The following is an 18,026-nucleotide window of genomic DNA, read 5'->3' on the forward strand; positions in this document are numbered from 1 at the left end:
AGGTTTCTCTTCTTAAAAACGAGAGGAGAAGTACCTTCTTAAATTCGAGACGATATATATATATATATCGTGGCGGATTCAAGGGGGCTATAGAGGCTATAGAGGCTATAGCTTCCCTTGACGCTCAGGTATACACTGGATAAAACGACAAACTATGGTTTAGCCCATATCCTGAATCCGCCACTGTATATATATATATATATATATATATATATATATATATATATATATATATATATATATATATATATGTGTGTGTGTGTGTGTGTGTGTGTGTGTGTGTGCGTATTTCTTGATTTTGAGCAGAACGAGAACTATCAATTATAATTGGAAATGAATGACATATTTAGTGCCATAAAATCATATTTCTTTATTCTCTCAAAAGTTACGCATAAGAATTAACTCTCAAGTATGTCATTTTGTTCAGCATAATGTATTCTATTAGTTGATGATTGTCTCGTCTCTGGACACTGTCATATTTAAACAAGAAATATAAGTTTAACGGTTAATGGTAATTTTGGCCTTTTATTTCATTGTTTAATTTTGGGCTATATCTCATTGTCCATCCTTACTGTGTATGTCATCTTGTTACAGTGATAATTATTTGGTTGGTTTTAAGCGTCCTTTTGAGCGGCGAGGCTATATGAGACATAGACCTACCAATTAACGTGGAATCCGTACCATATGATCTTCAGAAGGGAATCGACCTCGGGTCTCTCACGCCAAAGACGTGTACTCTAACCGCTTTGCCAACAGTGAGCTCTAGTGTCATAATGAGAAGTTTGATGAAGGTATACTTTAGAAGCAGCTTTATCTTAACAGGTGGCGTGGTTGTCGATAAACATTAATTTTTAGGATCCCAAAAAATCGTTCCCTTCTACTTTTTATAAAATTATGCATGAGGATTTAACCATACCCATTTTATTTTACTCAGCTTAAAAGTATCTATCGATAGGTAGCCTATATGGCGCGTTCAGTGCACAAGAGAATCAAGTCCACTTTCGGCCATTTTGAACATATTTCGTCTTTCTAAAATCTTCATCTGAAGCTCTTTTCAGAGCTTACAAGATTCATGTCCAAATATTTATAAATAACTCTTATAATGAATGAGAAAAAGAGGAAAAAACTGTTAACTTTTCCATGCACTTGAGTGTGCCATGTCCCTTCTTCTTACAACTTCGTTAATTCGAATTATTTTCTTATGCTCTAAATGTCTCCCTCCAATATATCTCTATATGTATAAGTTAAATGCAAATAAATTTATATTAGAATTATTATTGAATCTGTTAAAAGAAGTAATATGACCCAATGAACACACGCAACCACATAATTAATAACGTTACCTCATTAAACGCAGTAATACACAACCAAATCTACTCATTAGCGGAGTGAAATATTCCAGTGTTATAAGGTGTTTCCGCTGTGATTAATGTATAATGACTCGGAGTGATTGCAGTCCATCCAAACAACGCGTAGGCGATTGAATCCGCTGGCACAGGGAGAATTGTTTGTTTATTGTTTAGGGAACGGCTTTGCCGTTCCATTGAGCTCAGTTCATGGAAATCATTAGATAACAACCCGAGGTGAGAGATGATTAGGAGCCTAGATCAAAAGGATGTTTGCCGATTTGTAATGCTGTACTCTGCTGCCTTTATATTACGATTCTTTTTTGTTCACTATTGATACGTTAAATCGGAAGGCGATCGGTCGGTGGCTACGCTTTTCCAGAAGGTCACTCCATTTTTTTTTAATTTAACAGTAACTTAAAGGTAATTGAGAATTTAAAGAATATAAAAGGTGAACCAGGTAGTATATACAAAACAACACAGCATTTTTCAAGTGTGGCACACTTAAATTCGGCTCAGTATAAATTAATTAATCTCTGCGTGCTTGTGATGATGGTAGACCCTTTCTATTTCAACTGTGCCGTTTCTGGCGCTGCTGTCGATGTGTGTTTTCCCGTACCTCCCTCGAAAGAAGAGGAACAAGTTGCTGCAGCCGATATCTTTCAAATTGCTGGATGCGGAAACATTGCCACAATGAATTATTGCACGGACTTCGCTGTGCACTGTCTTGTTAGCTATTCTATGTAGCCTACAATCTTCACTCGTCAAGACCAAACGATTGAAATGACAAAGAGGGCGACACAATAGAGGTCATTCACTTCTTTTCCCTAAGCAAAGGGGGATTTCCTCAGTCAGAGGGTTGCGGGGGTGGGGCCGAAGTATATTTCGCATATTTTCCTAGGGCACACCTGAAATAGACAGACTCTAGTAATCATAAGAGATTTTCAAATATTATTATTATTATTATTATTATTATTATTATTATTATTATTATTATTATTATTATTATTATTATTATTATTATTATTATTAATAACAATAATAATAATAATAATAATAATAATAATAATAATAATAATAATAATAATAATAATAATAATAATAATAATAATAATTCCAAATTGTTTAAACCAGCGTGAAAGAAAACGTTCTTTTTTAAAGTTTTATGTTCTACAGTATATCAATTTATAAACATATTGCGTTTTTTTTTCGCGAATGAAAGATATTTGAAAAAAGAAACTAAAGAAGGAACGTAATTCAATTTCAACTTTCGAAGGATATTTTTATGACATCATAAAAAGTGATTGCGGTCTCTGATGTGAGGTCTAGTGTCCCTCTTTTGGGACAGTGTCCCTTTTATCTCAGCAGGCGATTAAAAAGAGAAGAAAAAAAGAGTGAGATTGTTTCGTGAACTCCATCAGTTTTTTTAATTCACTTCCTTGTCCTGCTGATTTCCTATTCTGCATCGTATTACGTGACGTCACACACACACACACACACATTTTACACACTCTTTGGTGTGTACATCGTTATCTCATGTTCCAGTTCAAAGGAAAGACCTTGTTTGACCTTGAGATCAAAAACTAGTTTTATGAAAAATGAAATTCGATTTAGTGGCACGGAGAAACAAAATTATTTCTTTTCTTTTCTTTTTTTTTCAATTTTTTTCGTGATGTAGATTTATTGGCCTACGTCAATTGTTTCAAGATTCATTACTTTGTCGTCTTTCTTTTTCTTTGCTTCCATTTTTGTCTTGCGTGTTGTCACTTCTTTATTTTTGGCAGAAAGTTTCTTAATTTTTTTTTCTGGTTATCTATATATCTTTTAAGTCATTTTGGTTGATGGATAATAATCAGGCGACAAGTGAGTTTCGTAATGCATTTCAGTGAATTACGAAAGATGCATAATATCTATTTGGGAAAGTTACATACAGTTTTCAAATATTTCATAGAAATACCTTATAGATAGAGAATTGAGTGCAGATTAAAAATAGAAAATTTACAGGTATCATCATCATCATAGGTGTTCTGCCAGTATTTGCAGGTCACTTCTGCAGCTGAAAAACTTCCATGTTCCACGGTCTTCCGTTAACCTCTTTGTCGTAACGTACGACTTTTCTGTTTTGATATCGTCCATTATTGTAATCTCCCTCTTTTTCCTGCCAACGTACCCTGTAAAACGTCCCTCATGATACAGTACCTTCTTAACCAATGTCGTAACCAGTTTATCTTCCTCTTCTTAACCAATGTCGCAACCAGTTTATCTTCCTCTTCTTAACCAATGTCGCAACCAGTTTATCTTTCTGTTCTTAACCAATGTCGCAACCAGTTTATCTTCCTCTTCTTAACCAATGTCGCAACCAGTTTATCTTCCTCTTCTTAACCAATGTCGCAACCAGTTTATCTTCCTCTTCTTAACCAATGTCGCAACCAGTTTATCTTCCTCTTCTTAATCAATGTCGTAACCAGTTTATCTTCCTCTTTTTAATCAATGTGGTAACCAGTTTATCTTCCTCTTTTTAATAATATCTAAAATTATTCTTTTCTGTAGAGTTGCAAACTGGCCAGTTTTTCACCGGTCTGGCCGGAAATATTGCTGTTATTTTGATTAAAGCTGGTGACCGGTACAAACTTCTTACTAACCCCTTTATGATCATTTTTTTTTTTTTTCAAATTTGTATCAAGTTCGAAGCAAATTTCATCTAAAAGGTAGATATAGATTTAAAAGGTAACTTTCATTCTATAAATCCAAAATTGTCATCTTTCACCATCTATCAACGATTAATATATTTTGTTCATCTGTTTAGATAATTTTAAAGAGGTGACAGAGACTGTATCAGAGAAAATTTGAAATTTACTTTACAGGAATTTTATACATTTATTGAGAGTGAAAAAGGACTTCTTAAAGCAATTTCCCATAGTTGAAGTATGTTTAAAGAATAAATTTCATTTTCCAAATCCAAAATTGTCATGTAAAGATTAATATACTTTTGTTCATTTGTTTCGATAATTTTAAAGAAGTGGCAGTTACTGGTAAATACAATAAAATGATCAATGCCGATTTCAGTTTCTCATTTATAGCACAATGTATCTATTAAGCGTATTAGTGAATGTACTGAGGATATGCAGAATACAGATGCTAATGCACTTTTGTTCACGTTAGTATATTTCCTTCTCATGGATGGGTAGGAACGAAGATACTTCACAGTTAGACCTATATCATAGGGAATTTTGAGAGGGTTTTTTTTTTATTTTCCACAGTTGGCAACCCTACTTTTCTCCCCCACCATTTCTAACACTCATTCGTTTTCCGCTCAACTCAGCTAATTCTCTCCACTCTTCTCCACACCCACATTTCGAAAGCTTCCAATCGTGTTTCATCGTTTCCGCGTAATGTCCGTGTTTCTGACCCATATAACACAATACTCCACACGAAGCACTTTATGAGTCTTTTCCTCAACTCTTTATTCAACGTCCCATAAAATAGTATTTTCTTCCTCTTAAAGGCTGTTTTCCCCATTCCCAGTGGCGGATCTAGTCTGGGTCCGGGGGGCCTGGGCCCCCAGTTTTTGAATGATAAAATAATTAAAGGTATTACTTATATATTTTTTAAAGTTTATAGTAAACTCATGATATATCTTAGTCTGGGTTCTTGTTGTCCCCCCCTTCAAGTTTTTACCTTCTAGAACCGACTCTGCTCATTCCTATCCTTGCTCTTATTTCACGTTCACAATTTACAGGTAAATCTATGATAATTCACAAAGCAACAGTGGTATTCGAGGAACTTACTTATTAGCATGCAATTGTATGCACATGTTAACTGTCTAAAAAAATCTTCCTTCACTCACATACCCACCGTTGCCAAAGTGCCTGCTCCTTTCGGCAGCTCTCTGCTCTGACCTGACATCTGTCAAAATAGGGACGGACTGACATTTTGGTTTTATAAATTCTGATTCATACATAGGGTGCCGTGCCCATCCCGTTTCCCTCCCATGCTCCGTCCGTGCTACGGTCGTGACCATTCATGGCTGGTTCACACACGGTACTGTTCCCATGCCGTTCCCCTGTCATACTCCGTCCGTACTATGGTCGTGACCATTCAAGGCTGATTCATACATATTATGCCGTGCTCATTCCGTTTCCCTCCCGTGCTCCGTCCGTGGCTTGGCCGTGACAATTCAAGGTTGATTCACATATAGGGTACCTTGCCCATGCCGTTCCCCTGCCATGGCCCTGACCATTCAAGGCTAGTTCACACACAGGGTGCTGTGCCCATAACTTTCCCTCCCATGCTCCGTCCGTGCTATGGCCGTGAGCATTCATGGCTGATTCATACATAGGACGCCGTGCCCATGCTGTGCAGTGCCGTCCCGCTACTCTTTTCTACACCATTTCCCAAGATGGATTACAAGGTGCCGGGCTGGTTTCTCTTTAAGGCGGCCTGTCGGGACACGCCATGAGAACGACACAGGCATGACACGTCATGTGTGAATTTAGAAAAAGACAACCCAATGAATTTACAGTGCGAATGTCTGAAAAGAAACTACGGGACCACGACATGGACGGGGAAAGCACGCTATGTGTGAATTAACGTTAAGGCTTCCATTAATTATACATTTCACGGTTTCTAGGTCTTAGGCCCTTCGTACACTACGACACTTTGAGTGTCGAAGACGCGCCACAATATTTTTCTGTAGCAATCTTGTCTCCTTTTAATGAATTCCCATTTGTTACAATGGGTGTGGCGCGGGAACCCGCCACCTGACACAAGCTAAGACCTTCGAACAATACACAACTTCGTGTGTCGAAGACGCGCCACAATTTTATTTTCAGCAACCAGATACTCATTCTGAAAGATCAGCTCAGTGGAAACTATCGACGCAGACCCTTTCATTGCAGAAATTCAGGCACAACATACTATATGGAACTTCAGCAGTGATTCCTATAGCAACAGAATTGAAAAGACGAAAATATGGGAAAAATTTTGTTGTGCATTCCATAGTAGATTTTTGGATATGCCATCGAAAGAGGAGAACTGTATCGGTAATACACTGCATGTTGCCAATTAAATTCGGTACCAAGCCAGTGGTGTTTGGTGGAAATTGCAACAAAAAATACATTGTTTATCGCTTCACTTTACTATTTCAAATTAGACTTTAAAAAATAGCACAAATGACCACATATTTCCAAATATATTTTACACATTCACGACCTGCAATTCCTCAGGCCAATATGTAATTTTATAACATTTCGTTATTTTCTTATAGGTTCTACTTAATTTAATATGTATTCTGTACAAAAATATGAAAAATAATGTTTTATAAGCACTTATGCATAACGTTGATGCCTCGAGGCACTCCAAAATGAAATTAATAAGGAGAGGCCGCGAGGCATGAAGGTAACACCTCCTTTAGTCAGTGGCGGATTTACCAATATACTGACTAGGCCCCAAATTTAGTCCGCGGCCCAAGGAGGACCTCGACTGGAATCATCCTTGTTCTGGGTGAAAAAGTGCCACATTCCCACGGCACGTGAAGTAAGATCTAGCGTATGTGGTGTCGCAGGCGTGTGACATAACGCGACGACACAGTCTGTGGCGCGTCATCGACACTCGAAATGGCGTAGTGTGCGATAGCTCTTAAGAAAGTGAGTAGGTTTAAACGTGTTAATGTGTAATAAAAATGAACAGGCCTAAACGTGCGAATGTTTGTTATTGAAGATTATAGTTACAACGTGGACTCTGAAACTTATTTACATTGGATGGCGTATTTAAAAAATAAAACATAGCTTCCAAATACTTATATGCGATAATGGTCAATATATCTCTAATCGTTTAAAATATTTTTAGATCTCAAGTTCAACGATATTCGGTTTCCTATTTGAGGTAATACTGTTATATTTCCTTAAGTGATTCTATGCATGCGAAGGTCAAGAACAGCCTGTATAGCGTCCTTGTTCAGACGGTTAAGTTCTATCAATCCTCTCTCCCTTCCGTCTCAGTCCTTCAGATTCATTTTGACTGTTCATGAAGGTTAAACTTCTGAACAGTTTGCATGTTAGCAATTTAAAACCTCATCAATTCTATTACCTGACAGCCTAGTCCAGTTATACAATATCGCACATTCGTATGAATTCATTATAAGCGAAACAATGGGAGGTGGCAGAAAAGAACACGTGAAAATTTTTCCATCCATTTCTGTACGTAGCGAACACGAAACGTGTGAAATTAGAAAACACGTATTTCGATAAATTTATTGTTTAGAGCTCATGAACGCGAAACATGTGAAGTTTTCGATACCAAAAATACCGCAGCTCCATCTGCCGTTTTTGATTTTTGCTTAATCTTTTTTTTAAGGCCTCACGTGAAAGCGTTTGCTAGTGTAATGGTGTGTTTGAAACTGTGTGTGTGTGTGTGTGTGTGTGTGTGTGGAATCAGGGGGTAGGGATGAAAAACAATGAACAATTTAAATGGTTGAGTGAAACAAGAGTGATCTTTTCCGCTTGTAGCGTGTGAACTCAATAAACTAACACCTTTTGTTGTTTTCACAGTTCATTTACGCTTCTCCAAACCTCTTTCCATAGTAGCCAAGTAGTATGAGAAACAAATGTTCAATGAATTTATTTTTTATGTGTGTAGAATGGAAAGTAGAGCCACATTCAAGGTTAAATCTCATGTCAGAATGTTCCTTGATTTTATCTCAAATGTTCCTGCTATTTAATTCAGGTAGCGTTGTTTACTTTCTTAAGACATAACTTTATGTCCTGTAATTATGACAAAGCATATTGCTAACATGTTAAACTAAAAACGACAAGTTGACATAATTTGCATAGATTTTTAAAAAGCTTTTGACAGAGTTAGTCATAAAGTGCTTCTAAATAAACTAAACTACTGTCACTTCTCTTTGACTCCAGTCCAATTTGGTTTCATATCTAACCAAACACATATTATCTTGCAAGAGTTTAAATCAAGCAAATATGGCTGTTCCATCTCAGGAGTTCCACAAGGTTCTAACTTAGGTCAAATGTTATTTAATTTTATTGGAATTATTGATATTTGTGAATATAGTTCTACTGCTGAAAAGTTTGTTTTTCAAAATGTATATCAAAAGAAATTACAGTAGTATGTGGTTATACAAATAGCGTTTATTTATAATAAGTAGACCAAATCAGTTAAGACCACAAGATCTACCACTTCCGGCTTGAATAGAGGGATAATGTTGAAAGTGAAACCTGTTCCTATAATGTTGAATCCATTTCTAATAACTATTTCTTGCTATGTCTTATTGTTTTGTTCTGAAACACATCGACCTTTCATGATAATACGTACAGATAAAGTTTTTTTTTTTTTAATGAAAATAACACATTTAATTTATCTATGAATTTCTTATCCAACGATGGCGACATTAAAGTAAGACTTAAAACAATTGACATCAATGCATGATGACACTTTTTTTATTAACATTGTCGTATTTCTTTTCTATTACAGGAGAGTGTGACCTGGGGTTGAATTTCGAAGAGTGTAATGCCTGATGCTGATGCGATGTGTCATCTCAACGAGGATCAAGAACAGCCAGTCTAAGCACCGAGCAGCTTTCATACCAAAGGCTCTTGTGTAAGTAAAGCACTTTATGTTAATTGTTTTGCCTCTCTCGTCGTTAAAGGGTTAACAGTTGATTTGTGCGCTCGTAGACCATGAGGCAAACGTCACTGAGCAAATTGTCGACACAGTTTTGAACAAGTAGCGATGCCACGTGTACATAACGTGAAGGAGTTTGGTTTATAGGGCATGATATTTTCTCAGGTAGTATTGAAACCGGAAGTTGTAGTCGATTTCTGTCACTTCTAATTTAAGTCAACTTCAGGACGGATATGAAATGTATTCTTGGGACGCCTAATCGATTGCGAAGAACAGCTTTTAGCTATCTGTTACGATTTATGCCTCAACCTAGGTAATAACATCCCCATTAACAAATTCGATTCTCAACTGTCGACTTTCTACCTCGTGACGAAAATTCATCCTGATCCACCAAGTAGTTGTCTCTCGAACAAACAAATGGACACACAGGAAGAGTAAATATATAAAAAGGAGTTTGGTATTCCAAACTACTTTAAAATCGGTTGTTCAAATTACTCCATAATGCACCCATTATAAAATGCGGCTTGTTCAAATCGTACATATTGCACTCATTATTTGTTCAAACCAGTTCATTTTGCACCCATTATAAAATAAGGCTTGTTCAAATCGTACATATTGCACTCATTATTTGTTCAAACCAGTTCATTTTGCACCCATTATAAAATAAGGCTTGTTCAAATCGTACATATTGCACTCATTATTTGTTCAAACCAGTTCATTTTGCACCCATTATAAAATAAGGCTTGTTCAAATCGTACATATTGTACTCATTATTTGTTCAAACCAGTTCATTTTGCACCCATTATAAAATGCGGCTTGTTAAAATTAGTTCATATTGCACCCATTATAAAATAAGGCTTGTTCAAATTAGTTCATATTGCACCCATTATAAAATGCAACTTGTTCAGATTAGTTCATAATGCACCCATTATAAAATGCGGCTTGTTAAAATCAGTTTATTTTGCACCCATTATAAAATAAGGCTTGTTCAAATCAGTTCATATTGCGTCCATTATAAAATAAGGTTTGTTCAACTAACAAAGGAAGTTAGGGAGAAAGCACTCGCCTGCAGAAGGAAAACTAAGTAAGCATGCCAATTAAAGGACCAATTCATGCTGATTACATCAACCTAATAAAATTCCTGTACGGTTTAGAACTTTTCGAGAGATTCAAGAGAGATTTTCGAGATGAACGATTGCGCCCCATGGCGAAACCTGATTGTTTGAATGTGTTACTGCTTGATCACTGGGATCCATTCACAAATTGTCCATTGCAAGTTAGATGACGTATGGCAAAGACGTAATTGTTTAGAATATACCAAAGAACTGCACACGATTTATACAATTATTTTATGTGTTTGGATTTCGCTATCTATTATTCGTTTTTGCTCTATAGTGAACCGGAAATTGTTGACTTCTAGTAGTTCCGATTATGAATATCAGATTGAAAACTGAACTGGATTCCCAGCTTTGGCCCTTTTCCATCCTGGCCAAAAATTGATGATGATTTCCAACAAGTAATTTAAGAGAATATTTCCTCTCTCAAACGAACGGACGGACAGACAGATAGACTGAACTCGTTAAAAAGTATCAGATTCCAATTTTCGTAAGTTAAACATGCTGGGGCCCCGTAGCGGATCTAGAAGGAAAAAACTGGGGGACTATCCAGAACCCAGATTATGATAAGTAGGGTGGGTCTATATCAATGAGTTTACTATGAACTTTCAAAAAATTATTTTAAAAAAATACTTAAAATATTTTTGTAAGTAAAAAACTAGGGGACTAGACCCCCCAGTCCCGCTCTAGATCCGCCACTGCCGATAATATAACTATCTTAAAGACGAAATAATGTGGTGGGGGCCGACTACTACTGGAAGAGTTGGTCTTACATAATTAAATATACATCCTTCAAATGCATCAGACTCAACCCCAGGTCGTAATTCAGAGACCAAGTTAGTAGTAAGTCTCGTCTTAATTAACCTCGCTACTGCATAACGACGCAGAACACTAACAATTAAACTGTAAGTTAAAAGCACTAGCAATTTTACGTATATTACCAAATAATAGGAGGCCAGATGCAGGCGCGTACCAAGAAATTTTTGTTGGGGGGAAGATCCAACCTACAAACCACTATGTCTATGTAGTATTGAACGGTTATTATTCTGCACCCGAAAAGATGAGTAATTTGTAAAAATTCTCCCACTTACACAGGGTGTCTCAAAAGTCTCCTAACATAGGGTAACTCTGTAATTATCAGTTACAACAAAATGTAAGAAGGGAGACCGTCTCCAAATATTATATTTTCAGTCTAAAGTAAAGGAATTTTTTAAATTGGACGAGCCGTTTGGCCTGTACACTCTTTATTACCCCCAATGTTAAATGAAAATGCAACGTTGCCATTTACCTGGACCACAACGTAAGTGAATGAAGTTACTCTCTTTTACACTAACGCAGGGGTGCTCACAGAGGGGGGCTATGACGCAAAGTGCGTTATTGAAATATTTGGGGGGGGGTAAAAATCTACATAAATATGTTTGAGGGGGTGTAAAAATTAATCGAAAAGAAGATTTTTTCATGGAAGAACACCTACGGATAGACAATTGGGGGCGTGCGTCATGGACATAAGGAGGGGGGGGTAGGCACCACTGACTAACGTGTCGATGGCCAGTCTCCATTTCAAACTTGTCCTCGTTCACTTTATGTTGTGTGGATCCAGGTAAATGGCAACGTCGCATTTTCATTTAACACTGGGCGCATAAAAAGTGTACAGCAAAAACGGCTTGTCCCATTTTAAAAATGCCTTCATTTTAGATTGAAAACATTATATTTGGAGACGATTTCCCCTCTTACATTTTGTTGTAACTCTGATAATAACAGAGTTACTCTGTCAGGAAACTTTTGAAACACCCTGTATTTTCAGAAAAAAAAATGGTAGAACTAGATTGCTTTTATAAGAGAAAAGAGTATGAATGAAGTGTAAGAGCAAATTTTCATGCTACATAAATAATTTCCCTGTTAGACAAGAATAGCTTGTTGAGAAAGTATACACATGTTGAAAGTATGTTGAATTAGGATTCTTTTTTTGGGGGGGAAAGGGGTCCGGAATCCCTCGTTGATGCGCATATTATTTTCACGCTTGACCTTAGCCATAGGAACTAAATACGTTTCTGATTGGTTGCAGTTGTCCAAACTTTCTGGTGTATGTATTGTGTATTATAGCAATAGAAGAAAATTGTCATTTTGTGTGTTGATAATTTTTTTTTTTTAATTGTTTGGGTTATACAGTGAAACCTGTCTTTAGCGCAATCGAGCGGGAGTAGCAAAAATTTCCGTTAAAGTCAGGTTTCCGCTTAATAGACATAGACCTTTCCTTATAAAAAAAAAGAAAAAGAAATACATGCTTATAACGGACATATTGGTGTATGTAGCTTGTTCAACTATAGTACTTCTTTTTTCTACTAATTCATACACATACACACACATACACGCTAAAGAAAAAAAAACTTAAAATGAACACAAAATATGCTATGTACACGTTTACTTTATTTTTCCAATAGATAGTTAAAAACAGGGTTTTCTGTATACATTGCTGCTTGGCTGCTTGACTTTCCGCATACACTGTAGCATGAGAAACTACACTAAAGTAAATCAGTCATTATTCCGTAGTCAAATTGTCCAGAAAGGTTTAACAAAAGATCGAAGAATTTATCGAAGACAGTGTAGTTTCCCCTCCTGGAACTCAGAATTTTACGAGAAAGGTTTATATTGCTTTCCGTTGTCCGCGTAATACAGTTTCCGCTTAATGAAGGGACTTTTACACGTTTTTTTTTTTACTCCAAAATTCATAGGACCGTGAAATATTTCCGTTTAAGACAGTTTTCCGTTTAATAAAGGGTCCGTTGAAGGGAGGTTTTACTGTATTTCGTAAGAACATGAGACATAATTTTTTCAAGCGCAACTCCCCCCCTAAAAAAAATATGCATTTTGTTCACAAGGAAGCGGATGAGGTTCGAAGTTAGACCACCCGAGTGTGACGTAATGTCACGTGGTATTATCATGGGGGCCAAAGTGGAACAAAACGAGCCGTGCGGGGCTTCTAAGACCCTTCGCTCGCTGACGCTTGCTCAGCTATGTTTCTTAACGTAAGTAAATCACTTTTTATGCATTATACAGTACGGACAAGAACAAATGAATATTTTTTTTTTATCTCATGTTAATGATAAAAGCGTTATTATTTTTTAAAGTAAGAAACTTTTCTTGCGTCGGGTTTGAACCCACTCCAAAAGTGATCATCATTACTAACCCTTAGCTAGCACGCCCAATGCTAGCTAAGCTCGCACGCTCGGCTACGAGGACTGATAGCAGCAAGGGTTTGATTTCTGCTATATGAACGCTACGTGGCGAGAAACGGGTAACTTCAACCAATCAGAACCGCGTATTTAGCTCCTATGGCTAAGGTCGAGTGTAATTTAAAAATAGGCAGTTGATGCACCCCACAACCAGATAAGAAATCCTACTCTTGGTGCAAAGCACTTTTTCTTTCTTTCTTTCTTTTTTTCTTTTTCCGCTACCGTTCCCGAACATCCAGGCATTAAATAATTTATGCTAAAAGTAGCGAATTCGATAACTTCCTTGTTCAGTTCTCCACCCACCTTTTTGCCTCACACCTTGCAACTGGGAATCGCTAAGTGGATACAGATTAAAAAAAAAAAAAGTGGCCTGACCTAGTTAACACACGCGCGGGCAAATTAATTTCTTCTCTCCCTTTTTCTCTCTCTCTCTCTCTCTCCCTCCGTTTTTCTTCTTAACTGACATTTTCTTGTTGATTGACTTGATTTACAAGCTAATCATGAATTTATTTCCCCTTCTCTTTTTTTCTAGAGTGTAAGATTTCGATTTTCCTTTTTTATATTTATTTAGTACACCCGAAAAGTAAATAAATAAAGAAATAAATACCTAAAAATGCATTTTTTAAAAGGGTAAAACTCTGGCGTACAGTTTCGTTACATTGTAAATATTTTCTATACTCAAAACTACATGCCGAAATTTTTTTACGATGAAATATCTATTTACCTGGGGAACTTCAGATTATCCCATTAAAATGTGCGTCGTACTGCCTGATACCGGGTGTATCAAAATTTCCGGGTCATTGGCTAACTCTTTATGAGTAAAGACAAGGAAAAAATGAAAAAAAAAAACATAGGAAAGTGTTTAGAAATGAATAGTTTTCAATTTAAAATAGTGTAATATTATGTGCTACTCGTTTGTGCTCCACATTAGTATTTCACTCTATTTCCAGCAGGGTATTCAAACGTAGCATAAACGTACGCAAAAATGCAAAAAGGACAGTGCATATTATAATGTATGGTATGTAATGTATACAGGCGGTACAGTAGTTTCCTTTTCTCTCACCATTCATTATAAAAAGTTCTATACTAATTTATGTACACAGTATTACGAATAAATACACGTCTTTAGTCATAATCCCTTCTCTATTGGTTTGGGCTTCCTGCCCAGAGCAGCGCGAAGGTCTTTGTGGTTAGGAATCTCCTACCCAGAGCAACGCAGAGACGAAAGAAAACTTTTGGCCCGTTGCAGCTTAGAGCTGGTTTAGTGTCTTCTGCCTAGAGCAATGCGGAGGTAGGTTAATATCTCCTGCCCAGTGCAGCGCCAAGATTGAAAGGGGCCTCTTACCCGTAGCCATGAAGAGGTGGGATGGTGTCTCCTGCCCAGAGCAGCACGGAGATTGAAAGGAACTTCTTGCTCGTAGCAGCGCAGAGATAGGTTAGTATCTTCTGCCCAGTGCAACGCAGAGATTTAAAAGAGTCTCGTTCCCGTAGCAATGCAGAGGTGGGGTGGTGTCTCCTGCCCAGAGCAGCACGGAGATTGAAAGGAGCCTCTTACCCGTAGCAATGCAGAGGTGGGATGGTGTCTCCTGCCCAGAGCAGCACGGAGATTGAAAGGAGCCTCTTACCCGTAGCAATGTAGAGGTGTGATGGTGTCTCCTGCCCAGTGCAGCATGGAGATTGAAAGGAGCCTCTTACCCGTAGAAGTGTAGAGGTAGGATGGTGTCTCCTGCCCAGAGCAGCACGGAGATTGAAAAGAGTCTCGTTCCCTTAGCAGCGCGGAGGTGGAATGGTGTCTTCTGCCCAGAGCAGCGCGGAGACGGAAAGGAACCTCTTGCCCAGAGCAGGGCAGAGATGGGCTAGTGTATCTTCCCAGTATAGCGTGGAGATTGAAAGAAGCCTCTTGCCCAGAGCAGGGCAGAGGTAGGTTAATATATCATGCCCGTGCAGCGCGGGAATTAAAAGAAGCGTCTTAACCGTAGCAGCGCAGAGGTGAGTTTGTGTCTCTGTCCAGTGCAGCGTAGAGATTGAAAGAAGCCTCTTGCCTAGAGCAGCGCAGAGGTTAGGGAGTCTCTTGAGCCCAGAGCAGCTTAGAGAGAAAGATAAGACTTGATCAGCTCAAACTGATGTGTTCTATCTCTTAACGTGCTCTTTTATAGACAAATTTGGAGGCGGGCCCTGTGTTAGGGTTGTAAGGGGTCTCTTCGTGTCCCCCACGTATGTCTTTAGAGGTGGCATCGATCAACTGCTTGTGGTCCGTGTGTTGTTTATAAATATGACGGAATATTACAAGATTGTTCTGTGAGAAAACCAAGAGTGCCTTCAATCAGTTTCCAAGCAATATGTGTATTGTTGATATGATTAAAGCCCAAGGGAACAACTGGCTGAACTTGCAACGTTACTCTTTCATTTAACATAAGGCGTCTCGTCAATGTTTAACCCAAAAGGTTGGTGCGATTTGAAAAATTAAACTCAACCATTCTAGATTGAAAAACCACCTATTTCCAACGTCTCTCTGTCTTGGAACTTTATAGTCAGGTTGGTATAACATTTGTGAATCTACACTACGCAAGTAGAAGTAATAGTTGAATAAGGAATAATAAAATAAGTCAAGGGAAAATCTCGGAAATATTTATTAACCTACAAGTAATTATAATTACGAATCAAGTAATATAAGCGAATATTTCGTTTTAAAATTCGTACCTCATAGAAATCGGATATTCGAAATCCGCATCCGAGATTCGGGTATCCTGGTGCCATTTCATAATAGCCATCACAAAATAAACCGTTAGTTTGAGATTCTGTCCTTATTTTCAATGGAGAATCAGTGCCTCTACTTAATACGATGACAAAGGGAAGGGAGAGATCTGTTGAGGAACCTAAAAGAGGACGAGAAAGTCTCATTTTCAGTCCTCCTTGAACTTTTTGCCTTGAACTAGGAATCAAACTTCTTGGTCACTGTGTGACTATCTTTAAATCGGAATTTCTTTATCATTTTTCATCCTGTGCGTCACGCCACCCGCTTAACCTCTAGCAAATCGAATGAAGTCCCCTTTCTTTCTACGCTGACTTTTTGTCCGTGGTCAGGATGTCGTTCATATTTCTCATCCTTCTCTTCCTCTCCCCAGGAACAAAAATGAAAGCGAAAATGAGAATCCGCGCGTTTCTCTCCCGTGTGTCCGTTTGTTTTGAGTGGTTGCAGCACTCGCAGGCGCTCTCTCATTAAAGCACCCGCTCACGTTTAACACACTCGCGGGTCGATATCAGAGCTGAAGACATTCTTTTTTTTTTTTTCGCGTGCGTCTGCATTCGCCGTGAAAGGTTGAAGGTCATCGTGTCGCATCTTCCGAACACCAATAGACACATCAAACAATAGTGTTCCTTTCTTCTTAATCTATAGACGTCAGATATTTTCTTCGTACATGTTCATTAAGGAATTTGGTTTACCAAAAGACTATTTTATATATACAGTATATATTCTGTTTGTCCGTATGTCCGTTTGGAAGAAAAAAATCTCAATTACCATTGGTGGATCAATATCAGTTTTGGTCGTGATGTAGAGTCAAAAGTTTGGATGGAGTTCGTTGTTGGAGGTGATCCATCCAGTCGATCCCAAGATATGGACTATCGAAAATCGCTGTCTGATGTATTTCTATAGAAGTTTATTATAGACATTATCCTTGCTTGATTGACTACTTATCATTCTTGTTTGTAATTACTTATCATCCTTGTCTGATAGACTGTTTATCATCCTTGCTCGATAGACGACCTAATGTCATTGCTTCACAGACTGTTTATCATCCTTGTTGGATAGACTGCTTATCATCCTTGCTTAATAGACTGGTTATCAGCCTTTGTTTGATAGAGTACTTATTGTCATTGCTTCATAGACTGGTTATCACTCTTACTTCATACACTACCTATCGTCATTGCTTAATAGACAACTTATCATCCTTACCTAATAGACTGCTTATCATTGTTGCTTAATAGACTACTTATCATTCTTATTTCATAGACTGATTCTTACTGAATAGGCTCCTTATTATCCTTGCTTGATAGACTGATTATCACCCTTGGTTGATAGAGTACTTATTGTCATTGCTTCATAGACTGTAATCACTCTTACTTGATACACTACCTATCGCCATTGCTTAATAGACTGCTTGTTATCCTTGCCTAGCTAATAGACTGCTTATCATCCTTGCCTAATAGACTATTTATCGTCTTTGCTTGATAGACTGTTTGTCATTCTTACTGAATGGGATGCTTGTTATCTTTACTTGATAGACTACGTATTATCATTGCTTCATAGACTGCTTATCATCTTTGCCTAATAGATTACGTATCATTCTTCCCTAACAAACTACTTATCATCTTTGCTTGATAGATTGCTTACCATCGTTGCTTGATAGACTACCTATCACCATTTCTTGATATATTGCTTATCATCCTTGCCTAATATATTAGTTATTATTCTTGTATAATAGACTACTTATCACCCTTACTTCTAAACTACTCGCAGTGCTGTTGAGCCTTGCGGGTTAGTATAATGCTCAGGATACAATATACTAATCTGTCAGTAAGATAAAAGGCTAAAACGGATCTAAATGTCTTTCTACTCGACAAGTCTAAATACTTAAGTGATATCTATCTTCAAATGTTCATTCATTTGATTCAAGTTTTTGAGTGGCGAATTGAAG

General features: G+C 37.5%; 1 protein-coding gene across 1 annotated transcript in view; it reads left to right on the forward strand.

Annotated features, from left to right (window-relative positions):
• Positions 1-18,026, forward strand: part of Hs3st-A (Heparan sulfate 3-O sulfotransferase-A) — a 244,319-nt gene that overhangs the window by 213,449 nt on the left and 12,844 nt on the right. The window contains exon 2 of the mRNA XM_081745200.1: positions 8,832-8,957. Coding sequence (XP_081601326.1) covers positions 8,875-8,957 — 83 coding nt within the window. The 5' untranslated portion in view covers positions 8,832-8,874. The remainder of the gene's footprint in view (positions 1-8,831; positions 8,958-18,026) is intronic.

Source organism: Thermobia domestica, chromosome 18, assembly GCF_964235325.1.
Source record: "Thermobia domestica chromosome 18, izTheDome1.hap1.1, whole genome shotgun sequence".
NCBI classification, from domain to species: Eukaryota; Metazoa; Arthropoda; class Insecta; order Zygentoma; family Lepismatidae; genus Thermobia; species Thermobia domestica.